This window comes from Dipodomys merriami, unplaced genomic scaffold (assembly GCF_024711535.1).
Source record: "Dipodomys merriami isolate MVZ:Mamm:240054 unplaced genomic scaffold, mDipMer1.0.p SCAF_2, whole genome shotgun sequence".
Lineage (NCBI taxonomy): Eukaryota > Metazoa > Chordata > Mammalia > Rodentia > Heteromyidae > Dipodomys > Dipodomys merriami.
The window spans coordinates 11,617,008-11,634,633 of NW_027203381.1; the positions used below are offsets into that span (position 1 = coordinate 11,617,008).

Here is a 17,626-nt window from a genome sequence, read left to right on the forward strand (position 1 = left end):
ATGGTAAGTATATCTTAGTTTTTAGTGTTTTTTTTTTTTTTTTTTTTTTTTGCCAGTCCTGGGGCTTGAACTCTGGGCCTGGGCACTGTCCCTAAGCTTCTTTTGCTCAAGGCTAGCACTCTACCACTTGAGCCATAGCGCCAGTTGTAGCCTTTCTGTTTATGTGGTACTAAGGAATCGAACCCAGAGCTTCATGCATGTGAGGCAAGCACTCTACTACTAACCCACCTTGCTAGCCCTATATCTTAAATTTAAGCCACATAAATATCCCTTGGAATATTTCAACTGCTTAGTTAGTTTAATTAGTTGGATGGTTCTAGGACTTCATCTCAGGGCCTTACTTGCTCATCTTTCTTGCTCACTGATGGTGTTCTACCATTTTAGCCACATTTCTAGCCCAGCATTTGCTAGTTAATTAGAGATGAGTCTCTCAGACTTCTGCCCAGGTTGACTTTAAACTTTGATCATCCAGGTGAGAATTATAAGCATGATCCATCAGAACCCAGGTTTTTGTTTTTTTCTGCGGGGGGGGGGGTGCGTGGTGGCTGGTTGCAGTATTAGGATCAAATATTTTTCTTAGTATAAAACAGTGCTGATGCCAAAATGCTCTCAGAACCTTTAGGTTAGACTGACTGTAGGGATTTCGAACCAGAAGATGCTCTGCCAATTACAATAACATGAACCTCGATTGCTTTAATAAGGAAAATGATAAATTAAGAAAGAACCTGGAGAATTCAATCAAGACTTTCCAAGCAGGGTGGAGGAATGTGTCTGCTTTCTCCTGCCAAATTATATGCAAGGAGGGAACTCAATGAATGGTTCAGGGAATTTCTTCTGGATGTTTTTGCATTCCTGTGAAATCACTATGGGGCACACAGGTCTCTCTGCCAGCATCTTGGGAAGATTCTACACCTCTACTGGCTTCACATCATTTTAGCTGTGGTGGTTGGAAGTCCCTTCTGTGAGCTGCCTTTCTCCTGCCAGTGTGCACAGTACAGCTTAGCCAAGAGCTGATCTATGGTTGCCCTCTTGAGAAGTTTGTGCCACCCATCATCCTCTGCTCGTACCATAATGCTAGTCACCAGCATATACCCTCCACATGCTTGCCAACTGACTCATCAAGAGGAAGACAGAAACACTTGATTTGCACAATGGTGTCTGTATCCTGTTTCTCTTCTCGGCATGTCGTTTTTCGAACAGCATGCACTAAGCTAGGCTTCAGTGTTCCAAACTCTTTTCATTCATCTCAGCTCTGCTGCTTCCTAGCTTTGACATTTTAGGGAAATTACTGACCAATTTTGAGCCTGAGTTTTTGTTATTGTTGATGGTGTGTGTGTGTGTGTGTGTGTGTGTGTGTGTGTGTGTGTGTGTGTGTGTGTGTGTGTGTGTGTGTGTGTGTGTGTTGAGAGGGTACTGCCAGGCCTTAAACTCAGTGCCTTGGACTCTCACTTGACTACTCAGCTTGATTGCTGGGTGATCTACCACTTGATCCATGCATCCAGTCCAGAATTTTGTTGGTTAGTTGGAGATGGGGTCTTGTAGACTTTTCAGCTAGGGCTGAATTCAAACCAAGATCCTTAGATGTCAGCCTCTTGAGTAGCTACGATTGCAAGCATGAGCCGCCAGCACCCAGCTGAACTCAGTTTTGTACATGGAGAACAGCTAGATAGTTAACCTAGAAAGCATTCAACAGATGCTGGGTTCTTTGCCTAATTTTCTCCCCTTCCTCTGTACGATGCTTAGAGATTAATTATGTGCCAACCACTAACGATAACTCACAGACACTCATTAACCAGTGAGAAGTTAATTGGACTTAATCCAGCCCCTTTACACTTTACTTAGTGTACTTAGAATGGATTGTAAATCTTCTATCAACTAAAATGCATGTGCTGTTAAATTACACATCATTAAATCATGACAATTTCCCATCTGTGTAGTCATTAAACATATTTGACCCAATTACTTTCTCTGTATTTTCCTAAAGTTCTTTTTGTCTTCTCCTTGAACCTTGAGAATCATCTGTACCCATCATTGGGTATCTGGCCGGGAAACTCAGGAAAATCTGAAGTACTACGGATTTTTTCCAGACTCCATAGTGTTCTTTTATGTTTCTTAGAAAACTCTTAAATGAGTCTAAATCCCAAAGAGGTTCACGAGGGGAATGATGTGTCATGTGGAACTGCAGACAATGCCTCTTCAGTTGCAGATTCATTTCTTAAGGAGACCACAGCCTAACTAATGAGAATGAGAACAGGTCGTCCCCAGGTGTTGTGAGTGGACAGCTGGTGTTAGAGTGGCGCAGGATCTTTAGAAACATTTTCAGTTCAGACCTTTGCACTTGATGGAACGTGCTCTGCTGCTTGAATCACACCTCCGGCTCTCTCTGCTTTGGGTTATTTTGCAAGTCTGGATCATGATTCCCTATTTCTGCTTCCTACACAGTGGGATCACAGACCTATGCTCCCACATCCATTTTTCTGTTGACATAAGGTCTCAACAGAAGGCCTCTAACTATGATTCTCCTGATCTCTAGCTCTGAAATAACTAGGATTACAGGCATGAACCATGGGATTCTGACAGGGGTGTGTGTGTGTGTGTGTGTGTGTGTGTGTGTGTGTGTGTGTGTGTGTGTGTGTGTGTGTGTGTGTGCATGGTAGTGCTAGGACTTGAACTCAAGACGCAGGAACTATCCCTTAGCTTTTTCATTCATGGAAGATGCTCTACCACAACTTTTTAAAACTAGTTAATTGAAGGTAAGAGTCATGGAATTTTCTGCCTGGACTGGCTTTGAACTGTGATCCTCAGATCTCATCCTCCTGAGTAGCTAGGATTATTGGTGTGAGCATTTGGTACCTGGCTGACCTTGAATTTTAAGTGGAGATCTCTAATGGTTCTTCTGCTTGCATCTTGAGACCAGAGGTTACTTGGTCTTGGCACTTTCACGACCTTGGAGAAAACATATGGCAGAGATTTTATGCTTTTATGAAACCCCTTCACACTTGTTTTCTCACTGGAATCAGAATAGGTTTGTGAAATAGAGAGGGATGGCTACTGTTTTCACCAGAAAGTTGCCTTAAGTGTCAGTTTCCTGGTGTCAGTCCGTGGCTGGAGACAGAGCCTGATCACAGCTGTGGCTCATAGCTAAGCTTGAGCCACAATGGCTTCTAAGGAGGCAGGTTACCAATGAAACAAGACATTAGTAAAACTGGAATGAGTCTCTGAGTCTCTGACATCTGAAAACGAGGCCTGAACGTGCAAGTACCAATGGCCGAAGGCTTGTGAACATGTATGGACTTGAAGAAGCAAAGGGTTTCTCCAATGAGGAGAGAGAAGACAAGGAGGACAGTAGCTGTCTAATACCCACCCCTCCCCGGTTTAATAGCTGGGTGTATTTTACACAAGGGACAGTCAAAGATAGCAAACACCTGAGCATTGCTTCTAAGTCCGAGCCAGACTCATGCATGGCTCCTGCCTGTTGACCTCTGGCAGATCATCAGTATCACAAAGAGGTCAAATGGGATAAATAACTTACACAAGGGTAACAAGCTTTTATTGGGAGTGAGGAAAGGTCTTTACAGGAAATGAGTCAGTGAAGCAGGGCAGGGGCCAGGCTTCATGTGGCTCCAGTTAGAAAAGGGAGGAACCAAGGAGTGCTATCGCTCCTGGAACAGGGAATGCAGGCTCAGTCTGATCCAGAATTCTGTTCCTTCCAAGCCAAACACCTGGCTTGATCTATGTTAGTCAGGATGACATGTGGATGTGGGTTTCCAGCTAATAGGGTTCATGGCTGTGATTTAGATCTTTTTGTGACATTAAATCAAGAAGAAAGTGACACTGGCCTTCAACCACATAATCCTATTATGGTTTTTATAGTCTCTTGGCAAGAAATACATTTCTTCACACTGTCTTAAAAAGAGCTGCTGCTGACACATCCACCATGCAAGAGAATGCTTTAGTTATTTGTGTTCAATGTATCACTCCAGAAAGATAATGCTCTTTCAAATTCCCACAACATAAAAATGACTTTGAAAGGCAAGAAGATATTAGAATCTCCAACATCTCCTCCATTCATCTAAGAAATCCACAGCATTTCCATTTCAGGGTCAGATTGTGGAAAGCTGCTGGGGAAAATTCTGAGAGTCTCAGGTTTTCAGCACTGGGTGTACAGCTAGTGTCCGGGGGACAGCTGCTTCTGACTACAGCAGCCCATTTCCAGAGACCACCCCAGAGCTTCCCAAGCATGTCAAATGGTCGCCATTCCTTACAGGCTATCACATGAGCAATGCTGCTATTCAGGTGCAGACTTACCTGTGTGTTCTCTTTATCCTAGCTGTGCCCAGAGCGATGCTGCTGTGTATCAAGTGTCAGCCAGAAACGACCTGGGAATGGTCTGCTGCTCTGCTTCCCTGGAGGTGGAATCTGCACCAGAAATCCCACACGTTTCTCCTGCCCTGGGAGGTGGGGGGGCCGTGGGGCAGACACGTGAGGGAGACACCGATGAGGAAGAACGCACAAGGCAGACCCATGAGAAAGAACAGACTTGTAAGGAAGGAGAGAGTGTCTCCCCGGAGACTCTCACGTCACCTGATTCCTCCCCTGTCAAATTCAACCTCTTCCACTCACCCCAGGTATTGGCCAGTTATGACATTTGCTCCCCCAGCTCTGAAAATCCCCACCACGTTAAAGGAATGAGGCCAGCTGCAGAGGTTTATGATCCAAGTAACACAGAAGAAACTTCCCTGCCTTCAAATAATACTCCCGAACATCGTGACGCATATCACCACCGGACGGTGCATTCCACAGAAGATGGCCTGAGCGATGACAGCCCTAATGGGGAGGCCTTCACCCCTAGTCATCAAAACCCCAAAGCACAGAAGTACATCAGCTTCAGCCTCCCACTGTCAGAGGCAACTGCAGGCATTTACCCAGATACCAACAGCACCTCGGGCAACGGGGAGTTCCACCCCCAAGTCTCCAGCGAAGACTCGGACAGCAGTGACTATGAACTTTGCCCAGAGATAACCTTAACCTGCACAGAGGAGTTTTCAGATGATGACCTGGAGTATCTGGAATGTTCCGATGTTATGACGGATTACTCTAATGCAGTTTGGCAAGGGAGCCTGCAAAGGACTGGGCATGCTTTTTTATTAGAAAGCGATGACGAAGAGATGGAATTCAGCGAGTGTGGCCTGGGTGGGCGTGAGCATTTCCTCAGTGAAATGGGTTGTGGGCCTCAGGTGTCGGGTGACAAGGAGCCTATGGATGCCACCACTGGCTTCTCTGCTTCTCGCTCGCAGTCCCCAGAAGTGGGGATCAGGAGCAGCACAGCCTCCAAGCACAGTCCCTCCTCCCCACCAGGAGGGACGAGACTCACTCTGGGCCCTCACCAGGATGGAACAGTGACTGCTTTCCCCAGTGCTTCTGGGATTGCTGAAAATGATTGTCCAGGAATTCAAGGAGAAGCCAGAGACTGCCACCAAGCAGGAGAGGAATTCACCAGTGACAACCTGCTAACCATGGATGAGGCAGCGACAAAGGCAGAGATGAAGCCCTTGTCTGGGGGTACAGACAAGTCAGAGATGAAGCAGGGTTCAGAGAGCAGTGCTGAGGACAGATGGGAGAGGCATGCAGGCAGCAGGAGGGGCACCCAGAGACCCACCAAAGGAGGGTGCCCCAGAGTGAAGGGAAATGCCAAGAAGCTAATCTGGAAGGAAATCTCCCCAGAGGGAACCTTAAACCCCCCTTCCCAGGAACCCACTAGTCACCCTCTGACCCAGAACGATCCAAGACAGACTCTGCACACCAAAGCTAGACCTCCTCGCCGGAATTCCCACTTCCACATCCGACCATGTGCTACGTCACCTCTGACAGAGCAAGGCTCACTCAACAAGGAAGGGTACCCAAGTTTCAAGGGAGAAGGGGTGCAGGTTTATGACTTATTTGAGACACACTGGGTTCCAGACCAGAGTGACCATCTTCAGGTAAGTCTCCTTTTGCAAAATTATGAGAGAAGGCGGTGTGGTGTGGTAGTAGTGGTGGTGGTAGGGTGCATGCATGCGTGCATGCATATGTGTGTATGTGTGTCTTTGTAATCATGATTTCTGTATCATAATGTACATCAAAATAAGTCTCCCAGGACCATCAAGGTACTTGCAAGTGACAGCTGCTATAGCTGCTGCTAGGAAGGAAATCTGGTTTTGAAAAAGGCCCAGATAAACCCTGAGTCCTCCTAATTATAGCAAAAGACCGATAGAAGTGAGAGGCACTCATGGGACTCTGGACAGCTGGAAAAAGAAACCTGATATTTCATCTACTGCATGTGTTTTACTAGGCAATGTTTGCTATTCAGAAAGTTTCTCGAGCAAATGTTTTGGGCATAGCCTTTAAAGGAGAAAAACATTCGTGGGGGTCATTCTTCAGATACACGTTGAAAGCAGTAGGTTTTGGCTTTATCAGAATTGATAACTCAAAGGAAAAGGGGTGTCAGTGAGTCTAATTGACTTGCAGGGTTCACTTTGTGATTCTGGAAGAAGCAGATAAAGCTGACTGCTGGGCTGGTAATGTGTTTTTTATTAGTGTTTGCTTTATTTTCCTTTCTGAGACACAAAGTCTCAAAGAGGGCAGGAAAATACTGCCAGGCAGAAACTATATTCTTTCTTCACTGATTTGGGGTGTTTTTAATACTCATTTTAAAGAGATGAAATTACATTTATCAGAATAATTAATGCACAAAAATGCTTTGACACACTGTTTTTATTTATCTTTTATATTCAAGTATTCCAAATGAGCTTTGGACCAATGCTATACTATGGCCAAGATTTGATTTTTTTAGAAATACATGATCTAAATGTTATTTATGAATTTTTTTTTTTACCATCCTTCATGTTCCCTTTCCTCCAATTTTGTAGTTGTAACCCAATATTACTTTTAAGGAAGATTTTCTGAAAAATGTTCCCCAGTGCAAAATTATTGATCACTCTCTGTGAAAACAGAAGAAACTGAAGCACTGATTTCTAAAGACTGTCATAAGACAGCTAATCTACAAATCTCCAGAGCCAAGGTAGCTCTTGACAGAGTAAGTTATTCTCTTCGGTTGTTCAAATTAATCAGATAAATACTTTGTTGTTTTTTTTCCTAGGGAGGCCAGTTTTACCCCTATTTAGCTCTTTAAACATACCACTTAGTGCACACACAGGTAACCTCAGATATGTTCTGAAAGTATGTTTAGTAGGTGGTTTGGCCAAATACTGACATAAAATAAAGTGGCAGTTTTAATTTTTTTCCTATTGATAAATATAGCATTTCCTTTTTTATTCTTTTCCTTGGAAAGTGAAGTGCCTTTTCACAGTTATTTTATCCACTTGGAAAGGGTTTCATTGGAAGAATTATTTTTATTATTAGAGATTGGAGGATGAGGTAAAGTAAGCAGTCTCATCATTTATTGGTAATGGAGTTAATAAAATGAGCAGTCCTTAGACCACGCTCAACTACTCTGTGTAAATCTCTGAGATCCTGTGGAACTCTTTTGCTTATGTTCTCACATCTCATTCTTGAATACAAACCTGCCCCACCTTGACCTCAGGCTTTGTGTCGTGACTAGAACGATTCTTGCAGAACTATGAACATTCCTGTCCAGAAAGCCAAGCAGAGAGCTGGCATTTTCTGTAGGGAGCAGGACTGTGTCTCACCTTGCAGGTCAGAAATGACCTCTCACTCAAGGGACAGCCAGAAACTTCAACGGAAGCATGGCTTTCAAGAGCAGTTCTCTGCAGCCTATAACTGGAAATGGGATCTTTATATATATCTGTACTAGTTACTTCCTTGGGACTAGAGCAGAAAAAAATTGCCACAGGGATTGGCAGAGTTGAAAATGCAGTTTTTCTTTAATCTGTGCAAAAAGTTACTCTATGATTGTTGGAGATGCCTGTATTTCTTATACACTATAAAATGTGATTAAAGAAATAGCAAATGACTAATGGTTGTTGCAAATTTGATATAGAAATGGGAAGAGGGTAGCATTGGGAATTAAAGGAAACTTTTTGTGATTTGGGGGAGGAAGGAAGGAGGGGCGAGAAGGAGGGGGAGGGATGGAAGGAGGGGGAGGAAGAGACAAAGAGAAAAGGACAGAGGGAGGAAGGGAGGAAGGAAAGAAAGGAGGAAGGAAGGCACATCTTATCATCACTAAGTCCAACAAAAAGCATTTATTCTCAGATCTAAAGATTTATCATGGTTAAAGATCTTAATTATGGGTAATGTTAAAAAAATTATCCACTCTTGAGTCTTGCCTGACTCGCTTACCTTGGGCTGTCTTTTTGTAGAAAATGGCCAGCACTTTATCTTTTAATAGTTTGTCTTCATCTGCATATTGCTTTTAGCTTTCTGAGAAGAAAATCCGTACTCTAATTTTCTGCTTTTCAACAAAGACTGTCTTGTTGAATATCTATGTCTCTAGGTATACCTACCTCCTGCCTTCCCCAGTCTTTTTTACAATGCAAAGCCATCTTGTTACGATTTGTCCTGAAATAGTACTTACCCAACCTACTATTGGAAAGCCCCCAGTTTCTCTACATTTATGGAAGATTCCAAAGCTAATTCCAGTTTGGGAGTGGAAAACAGAAAGGGTACCCCAGGCTAACTTGAATCCTCTTCAAGAGTCACACCGCCAACTCTTCACCTTGGTTTTGAGCTCACTTTCTTGATCCAACTCAGAGGCAAGGCCTGACAATCCACCCATCTTAAATTTCTTTCCCTTAGCCACACTGGGGTAAGATCATCTTTACTCTTAAGTCAGAAGTGCTGTCTCTGTCTTTTTGCATAGCTACTCAGCTTCATCCCAGAGAGATTTGCATTTCTGTTTGGGATCATAGATGGTAAGTGTACAGTATGGGGATGTGTTCTCAGGTTCTGGGAGTTAAGAATCTTCCTGGCCAAGCATTATCACTAATCATAGAGAATGAATTTATTACATGTATATGACACTGATGAAACCCTAATAACTGGAATAGTGCCTGCTGCACAATAGACATTGGGTTATTGAATAAGTGGTTGTAAAATAGGCGACAATATGCCTATTTCAGTATGTTTCTAATGATCATTGATCACAGCCACTTTGTAGTCATTTTCCTGGTTTTCTTTACATACAAGATGCTGTTGCCAACTCTCCACAGATACAACGTGCTTCCTTTGACTCTCTTGGCACTTTTGGCCCTTGTTCTAAACCACGGATACTTGTGAATGTTTGCAATTCACATACAACCTTGGTTTTATTGATGCCTTATTCTAATCTCTTATATAATGCTGCTGAGATCCAAGAAGGTCTTATCACATCTATCCACTCACAACTTTCCACCATTTTGCCTTTTATCTACCTCTGAGAAGCAAAGCAGGTATACATGTTAGTTTCCTCATCTGGAAAGTGAACCATCTCAGGTGCATGGTAGACAATGGCCATGTTCTTGTCTGTTACTAGCTCTCCAGGTGCATCAAGGCCAAGGTCCTACAGGGAGCTTCAGACTGCTTTTCTCATCCCTAACTGCAATTTCTACATTCAGAGAAACCCATTGCCTTCTTGTCTGCATTCTTCATTCCATTATCCCTTCCATCTTATCTGCAGTTTTGCTTTCTATCGTTTTGGAAATAAACAATTTGTAAGTTTTAAAATTTGCTCAATAGTGTGATAAAATCTCATGCCATTTGATTTCATCTCAGGTGGCAAACAAAATCTATCTCCTCCAAAATGACAACTGTTAAAACAATCACTCCAGAGGGCTGCGAAGCCAGCCCTCTGCAATGATCATAATGCTGGCAGGTAGGGCCCAGGCTTACTGGCTCATCTCTCTTAGCACGTGGCAGTCCAGCCTCCTGTCAGCACCACTCCATGGCTGACCCAGAGGTAACACAAACATTTGTTTTGTGTTTAATCACAAAGCCTGCTGTGTCACTTCTGTCAAATGCCATTAACCACCCTAGGTGGGCAAGGTTGGTTAATGTCTAGGCTCACTGTGGTCATGTTACTTGGTTGGCATTAAATAATTGAGTAAAAAAATCATTAGATGTTAGATAACCAAGTAAAAGTCATTAGAGTCTCAAGACTTGTAACCTGCTTGTGAAATCTACAGACCAACTAGTTAGAAGAGTGAGCTCTCCAGCCTGTACTGGGTCAGAATCTGCATTTGGACCATTTTCTTAGGTGATTTCAATGTTCACTGAACTTTCAGCCCTGTTCTACAGAATGCAAGATCTTCCTTAGATTAGAACAGGTCCTAAGAGGGATGGCATGTAGCTCATTGGCAAAACACGTGCTGAGCATTTGTGAGGCCCTGGACTCGACCTCAGCTCTGTAAAATAAACAACAAGCAAAACAAAACAAAGCAAGCTTAGGCATTGGTCTGATTCCTCACTACACCTGGGACCACCTGGAAGCTGCTTGACTCCAGATGCCTCCATGATCAAATCTGCTGTGTGGCTTGACCCCTGAGCATTTCACAAGCTCCCAAGTTATTCTCTCTACCTCCAAGGCTGATGGTCTTGAGTGTGTTTCAGAACCAAGTGTGGTGCCTTCTAAATATACACACAACCAGTGCCTGCCCTGATGTCAGCGTGGTAGTTCTAGAGCAGGCCACAGGATGTAAGCCTTAGTGAAAGCTTTGTTCTGTCCCAGCAAATCTGAAGTACAGCTTGGTAAGAGTTTGGAGTTCGTATAGAGTGGAGTCATCCTGAGGACTCTTAAGTTCCACCACATGACCCAGACTGCAGAGACCTAAAGGCTTCACACATCTTGAGGGGCTTTCTGAGGGATCCTATATCCCTTCCCCCACAATTTTAGCCAAGGGACAAAACATCCTATGATTCAATACTACTTCCCTAATAATGGTAATGTGTATTCTTTGCATTTAAAAAGATATTCCTATCCTAGTGAGGTACATATTCCTGAAACTCCTCACATGCTGGAAAATCATACACTCAACATACAAGGGGCTTTAAGGAAAAATCTCACTCCTTGCAGGCCCTTTAGGAAATACATCATTTTAAAACTAGAGAAGAATAAAAGCAACGAATGTGCTGAGGAAAATCCTTGAGCAGCTCAGGTTGGCAGGAAGCTGCCCGGGAGGATTTAAAAATATACCATGAGTGTACATGCCAGCAAGAGCAAGGCAAAGAGTGCTGAGACTATGAAAACCGAAGTGGATCTCAGATCCGTTGTTGGGATGGGCCTGGAAAGCCACGCACCTGTCCTTAGACACTTGGTCCTGCTGCTTAGAAGCCATCTTTACGTAGGTGTTGGGAGTGAGGTGGGAGAATGACTCTATTTTGAATTATGTTTGGAGTTTACATCTTGAAAGGACCCCAACTGCCAAAACAAAGCTGAGTTAAAAGTTTTTTTTTAATCTTCCAACTTGAGATTCTATAATTTATTTCAGCTATCAGGATCCCTTTCTAGGAAAACACTGCATAGGAACCAACACAGCAACCAACAACACAGCTTCAGTGTTAGTGCCTAGAAGAAATGCTTCATTTCCTTATAGATGAATTTCACTGTATCAGTTCCCTTTTGATATTCTCCAGCCCCCAGTTCATTATAGTAGTGTGCATTCCAGCAAAGACACTGCTCTGAGGGCCCAAGGCCATCTTCTGCTCCGTGAATCAGAAGGTCCTATTATGCTTTGAGTCTTCACAGCAGTTTAAAACGAATGCCTGGATTCGTTCTATCCAGATCTCCAGATGAGATAGACCTCTAAGTTTTATTCCAGACTTGCTGACCCTGTATCAAGATGATGATGATGATGATGATGATGATGATGATGATGATGATATTGGTGATGATGGTGATGATGGACTTGAGCTCAGGACCTTACTCTTGCTAGGTAGACAGTTACCACATGAACCACACCCCTAGCCCTTTCTGCTTTTGTTATTTTTCCATTTGTGTCTCTCTTTTTGCCAAGGCTGGCGTGGACTTCAGTCCTCCTATTTACACTTCCTGCATAGCTAAGTTGATAGGCACATACTACTGCACCAAGATTTCTATTGGTTGGGATGGGGTCTTTCAAACTTTTTCGCCCTGACTGGCATCCAACCTTGATCCTTCCACTCGGCCTCATGAATACCTAGGAATATGTGTGTGAAACACCTTGCCCAGCTTGGACCTGCAGTTTTAGAAAGCTCTCTCAGTGACTTTTGGGTAATAAGGTTTAGAAACCATGTGCTTAAGTACTTACACCTGAAGTGAGTACTCTAACTCAGATGGATCTGTAAAGAATTGGATGAGTTTGGACCTAACAGGATGTTTAGAGCAGTTTAAATGGCATCTTTAACCTTAAGAGGGAAAATACCCTGCCCTAATCTGTACATTTCTCTGCTTTCTGGTTGGCTTGCCATAAATGCAGCCTGTTCTTCACCTGTCCATGCAACTGAAATAAACACGGGCCTGATTTATTGTAACTAATCCAGAACAGGTGTGCCATTTGCAGCTGAGTTTTATTTTGAGGACTAGTGCAGTGACAGGAATTTGGGTGGCAGAAGGGGAGGCTAGGGAGAGGAGGGTCAGTTGGCTGTGAGAGTGGGCTGTGACCCTATTACAAATCTCTCATCACTACCTTCAGCTGGCATGAGGTGACACAGACATGCTTTGTTGGCCTTTCTTTTTCTATGCTGCAAGACGAATTTGCATGTTTAATATAGGAGGGGAAAAAACATCAAATGAAGCAACTTCTGTTAAGGCAAAGGATAACAGAACAGTCATCAAAACAGTGTGGTTGTAGTCTCCATCAGATAAACAGATAAACCAAACTGAATGGAGACTGCAGAATCAAAGGGATGACATTGATCAAGACGCATTGTACTCACAAATGGGCAAGCTGAATTGAAACCGCTTTGTACAACTTAAAGATAATGAAAAAAATAAGTCCACCACTACTGGAACTAGGATAATGGTAAAACTGGACTTCCAACATTTAGGAAAGGCCAACATCTTCAAGACTGATACAATCAGCTGTTACGGAGAAAATACTGTCCTTTGATTTCTGAGGAAATAGCTCATCCATGAAAGAGATACTATGCTGAGTTTCTGGGGATCTAAAATGTAAATAGCATTGTAAAACATAGAGCCAATGGATATGGATAAAAATATACTTATTGCCACTTTTTTAGAGCAACATGCAATTAGACTGAAGTGTATGAGATGCCTTGGGCTCTCACCTCACTAGAGTGAAAGTTGACTGCTAAGAATGGTGTTTGGACTGAATGTATGTGCCAGCTAAGATTTCCTCTGTTGAAACCCTAACCATGAGTGTGGTAGGAGGACGAGGAGGGATTTTTGAAGGGTGATTATGGTTCAATGAGTTTATGAGGGTGGGACCCTGTGGGGAGATTAGTGCCCTTATTATAAGAGACCCTGGACAGCTTGTTCCTCTCTGTCTTCCATGTGAGCATACAGTGAGACGCTGGGCATCTAAAGCCAGGGAAGAGGGCATTCTGGGAGTAATTCAGCTAATACCTTGATGTTGGACTTCTTAGCTTCCAGAATGATGAGAAATAAATGTCTTTTTTAAGCCCCAACTAACAGCATTTAGTGATAGCAGCTTGAGTTGACCAAAAAGTAAAATTACATTCAGAACTGCAAGAAATTTGGCAACCATTTGGTGCAAGAATGTAGTAAACTGTGAATGGATCTCCCTGTAGTCTCAGTTACCTTATGAATCTAGTTTAGTGGAGGTTAATATGTTCTCTAGGAGACTCTTACGTTTTTATGAAATACAATGTTGATGTTTTTTTTGTGCTCATGGAATAATACTGTTGATGAGGCATTTTTCTGACTAAGCAATAAGTCACAAATCCTATTGGTCCGTTGCATAGTTAAAAGCCCAATGATGATACAGTCTTGGAGTACATTTTCAAATTGCATTTCAACTTTAGTACTTGGTCATAATTTGCACCGATAGTGGAAGAAAGAGGTGTTATTATCATTCACAATATTCATTGAATGTTGTATGATCCTAGTCCTGTACCAAGGCCCAGCATTTGATATTGCTTGTAATTCATAAAACTGTGAGCTGCCAACAAGGATTAAGTAGGTTAATGATCATGCCCAAGGCCCATCTGTTTTAACTAAGCAGAAAAACATAAAATATAAGTGCCAAAAATTTATATTCCATAAGGAAATCAGATTGTCACAGCACAAATGAAAGCTGGTCAAGATTATGACAGCACTGAATTTTGGCTGAGAGTAAAGTCAGAATCACTCATGTAAAAGAACCCTTGACTGGTCCCAACCTTCAGCCCATTTATGAAGTTACCTGATTGCTTCTGAGGTGGTAGCATGCCTCATATTTCCTAGGTTCACCTATGACTTTTCAGGCACCTGACAGCTCCTGCTGTCCGAGAACTCTCCTCATGTCCTTCTCCAGCTGTGTGGCCACCCTCAGACAGGCATCTAAAAGCTAAGAATACTCTTAAGCAATGTGAGTAGAAGTTGGTAGACAAATCTCAGCCTGCTGTAATTCTCATGGAATGATTCTAAGGCATGTGTCACAAAGTTCTTTAGAGGGTCCCTGTGATCAGGTCACATTCATTTACGCATGTACCAGGTACTGGCTGTTGACTTGCTCTGTCTCACATTTCCCATCTCTTCCCATGTTTCCTGGAACTACTTCCCAAACAAACTTAACTGCATCCAAGTTCTTGTCTCAGGGTTTGTTGGGGAGATGCGAAGTGAGACAACTTCCTTCAGTATCCAGTGAAGGTTAATTGTGCATGCCCCAGAACATCAAGGATATTCCTTGTGTAAGTCTGAAGGCCCACACTTCAAATGTTTTTATTTTATAGCATTTTGGGGGATTAAAAAAAATCTCCCAAATGACCATACAGTCCTGATTCTTGCCCTCCTTCCTAGGTCTATAGCTCTTTATTTTACTGATGTCAGAACCTTCCCTGTAAATCTCCCTGGATGCGACTGACAGTACTGGTTTGTCTCCTTACTAGACTGTAAATTCCTTATGGGTCAACACTTGGCTTTATTGAGCACAGCCAGTACCTGACAATGATAAGAGCTCAATAAACGTTGAGTTGAAGACCAGCATGCAGTGCGCTGGGTCCACCTGGTAGAAGAGATTTAGACTCAGCAGGTGTGACAGAAACATAGTAAACAATCATCACTACCAAAATAAGTATCTGAATCATATTGTTTTCAGTTACAAAGGTATAAATATGGGGTAGTTGTTTTTATAAACCCTTTAGTGACTGTTCTAGGCCCACTGAGAATTAGCATCTAGAAAGACAGATTGAGAAAATCCTCCAACACTAGAATGAGAAAAAAAAGCTCCGTTGTTTTTCTCCTGTAATGAAGGCGGAAGAGTGTGGCTACAGGACCCCTCCTCCACTGTTGCCATGCTCCCAACTGTATGATAGACAGAACAATACCCACACCAAAGACATCTATATCCAGCCCTCAGAATGTCACTACACTAAATATGAGGAATGAGATCAAGCTTATCAACCTTGAGAAAAGAAGACTATTTGGGGTTATTTGAATTATGTGGGTATAATTATGTGATCACATAACAAAATTTGTGATTTATATGATTACAAGAGAAGATAAAGGAAGAAGAGAGTTAAAGTCAGAGAGACTTGAAGATGCTTCTGTGCTAGATTTGAAGGAATGTTGGCTTTCTCTGAAGGCTGGAGAGAAGATGGGGGGGATTATTTTTCCCAAGAGCCTCTAGAAGGAACACATCCCTACTGCTAACTGAATGTAAGCTCAGAGAGATTTGTGTTGGTTTTCTGACCTCTAGGATGATCAGATAATAAGCTGATGTACTTTTAAGACACTAGATTTGTAGTAATTTGTTATAGTAGCTATCAGAAACTAATATAGACAATTTGAAAACAACATAGTTCCAAGATAATCAAGCTATCCTTCTTTGGGTTTTAGTTCAGACATCAGAGAAAGATCTTGTTTATGAAACAGTTTTTGAAAATTCCAATTGTCTTTGGCCTAGAAACTCTGATGTAAAAGAGAAAACAAGAAAAATGACAATCTGGGATAGGGCCAACTTAATGTAAGCTTAATATTGGAGGGTTTCAGGAAGTCCAGATAATAAGGCCAAAATCAATGTTTCCTCAGCTAATTATTCTTACAACTCCTGGTCCTTGACATGACACAAATTAGACTCTCCCTACATCTAGAGAGTTGCTCTTGTCCTGGGAAGCCCCAAACATCAGGATGCTTGTATATAATTCTTGGGTTCCAAGAGACTGACTTAGCCAGGAAGTGGTACTGTGGCTCAAGTGGTAGAGCACTTGCCTTGAGCTGAAGAGCGCAGGGACAGTGCCCAGGCCAAGTTCAAGCCCCACCACCAACCAAAAAGAAGTGACCAGGAGACTGACTTAGCCAAAGGCCATGCCCATAATCTGAGCCCAGGGAAGAAAATGGAGATGGTGGAAAGGAGGGAGAGGATGGGACAGGAATTTCTGAGCCGCCTTCCACCAACCGTTCTCAACCTCCACACCACTGATAACAATAGTTGGATAGCTCTTTGGTCTGGGCAGCTGTGCTGTGCACTGTAGGAAGCTTGCTAGCACCCACCCATGGTCAGTAACAATCTTTCCCCCTCACCCTAACCCAGTGATAACTATCAAAAATGTCTCCAAACATTGCCAAATGTCCCCTGGGGCACAGGAGGTAGAAATCAACCTTAGTGGTGTAGCTCGGCTAAATTCTGTAAAGCCTTATCAATAATTAAGAACTAAAACAGCTTTTCCACTCTAATCATCTCTGCCCAATCAAAATGAATGCAAGTCGCATACTTAATTTTGTGGCAAGTTATGTAACCATGACCACTACTAAGTTCCAGAACAGTTTCATCAAAGAACTCCTTGCTCATGGGTATGAGTTAGAATTAGCAATCATCTCCAGTCCCTTTGCTCCTTTCTGTCTCTGCAGATTCTCCTATTTTGGACATTTTTTTTGTGGCTTTTGGGTGTGTGTGGTTTCTAAGGGTCCTCTATGTGGAAGTGTCCATCAGCCTTTTCATGGCTGAATAATATGTGTGTGAATCCACCATGTTTGTTTTTGGTCATGTGTCTATCTGTGAATATTTGGATTTTTCCACTCTGTGGCCATGATGAATAATGATGCTGTTGAATATTCACATACTAGCTTTTATGGACATACATTTTTCAGTAGTCTTGGGCAATTACTTCAAAATGGAATTGCTAAGTGACTATGTAACCTTTTTCGAAGTTGCTGTACACTTACATTTCCACCAGCAGTAACCAAAGGCAAAACACATATGTAGCTCTATGGGCTTTGGAAGTTGTTTTTGTAAAGTTCAAACACAACAGTTGAAATAACTTTTAATCCTCTCTAACAAAAAATATTATTTCAACATGGCACCTCAGATTGGCTAAAATGTGGTGAATATGCACATTGCAGTATTATCTAGTAGTGGAGAAGAGTGAAATTATATCATTTGCTGGAAAACACGTGGGACTAGAACTAATCATAAGCCATGCTGGACACCAGTGGCTCACGCCTGTAATCCTAGCTACTTACGAGGCTGACATCTGAGGATCACAGATCAAAGCTAGCTTAGGCAGGAAAGTCTCTGAGACTTTTATCTCCAATTAA

General features: G+C 42.6%; 1 protein-coding gene across 5 annotated transcripts in view; it reads left to right on the forward strand.

The window, feature by feature from the left end:
• The window catches only part of Alpk2 (alpha kinase 2), a 122,563-nt gene that overhangs the window by 34,807 nt on the left and 70,130 nt on the right, over nucleotides 1-17,626 (forward strand). For all 5 annotated transcript variants that reach the window (XM_070029047.1, XM_070029046.1, XM_070029045.1 and 2 more), the window contains one exon: nucleotides 4,331-5,981. In XM_070029047.1, the coding sequence (XP_069885148.1) occupies nucleotides 4,331-5,981 (1,651 nt within the window). The remainder of the gene's footprint in view (nucleotides 1-4,330; nucleotides 5,982-17,626) is intronic.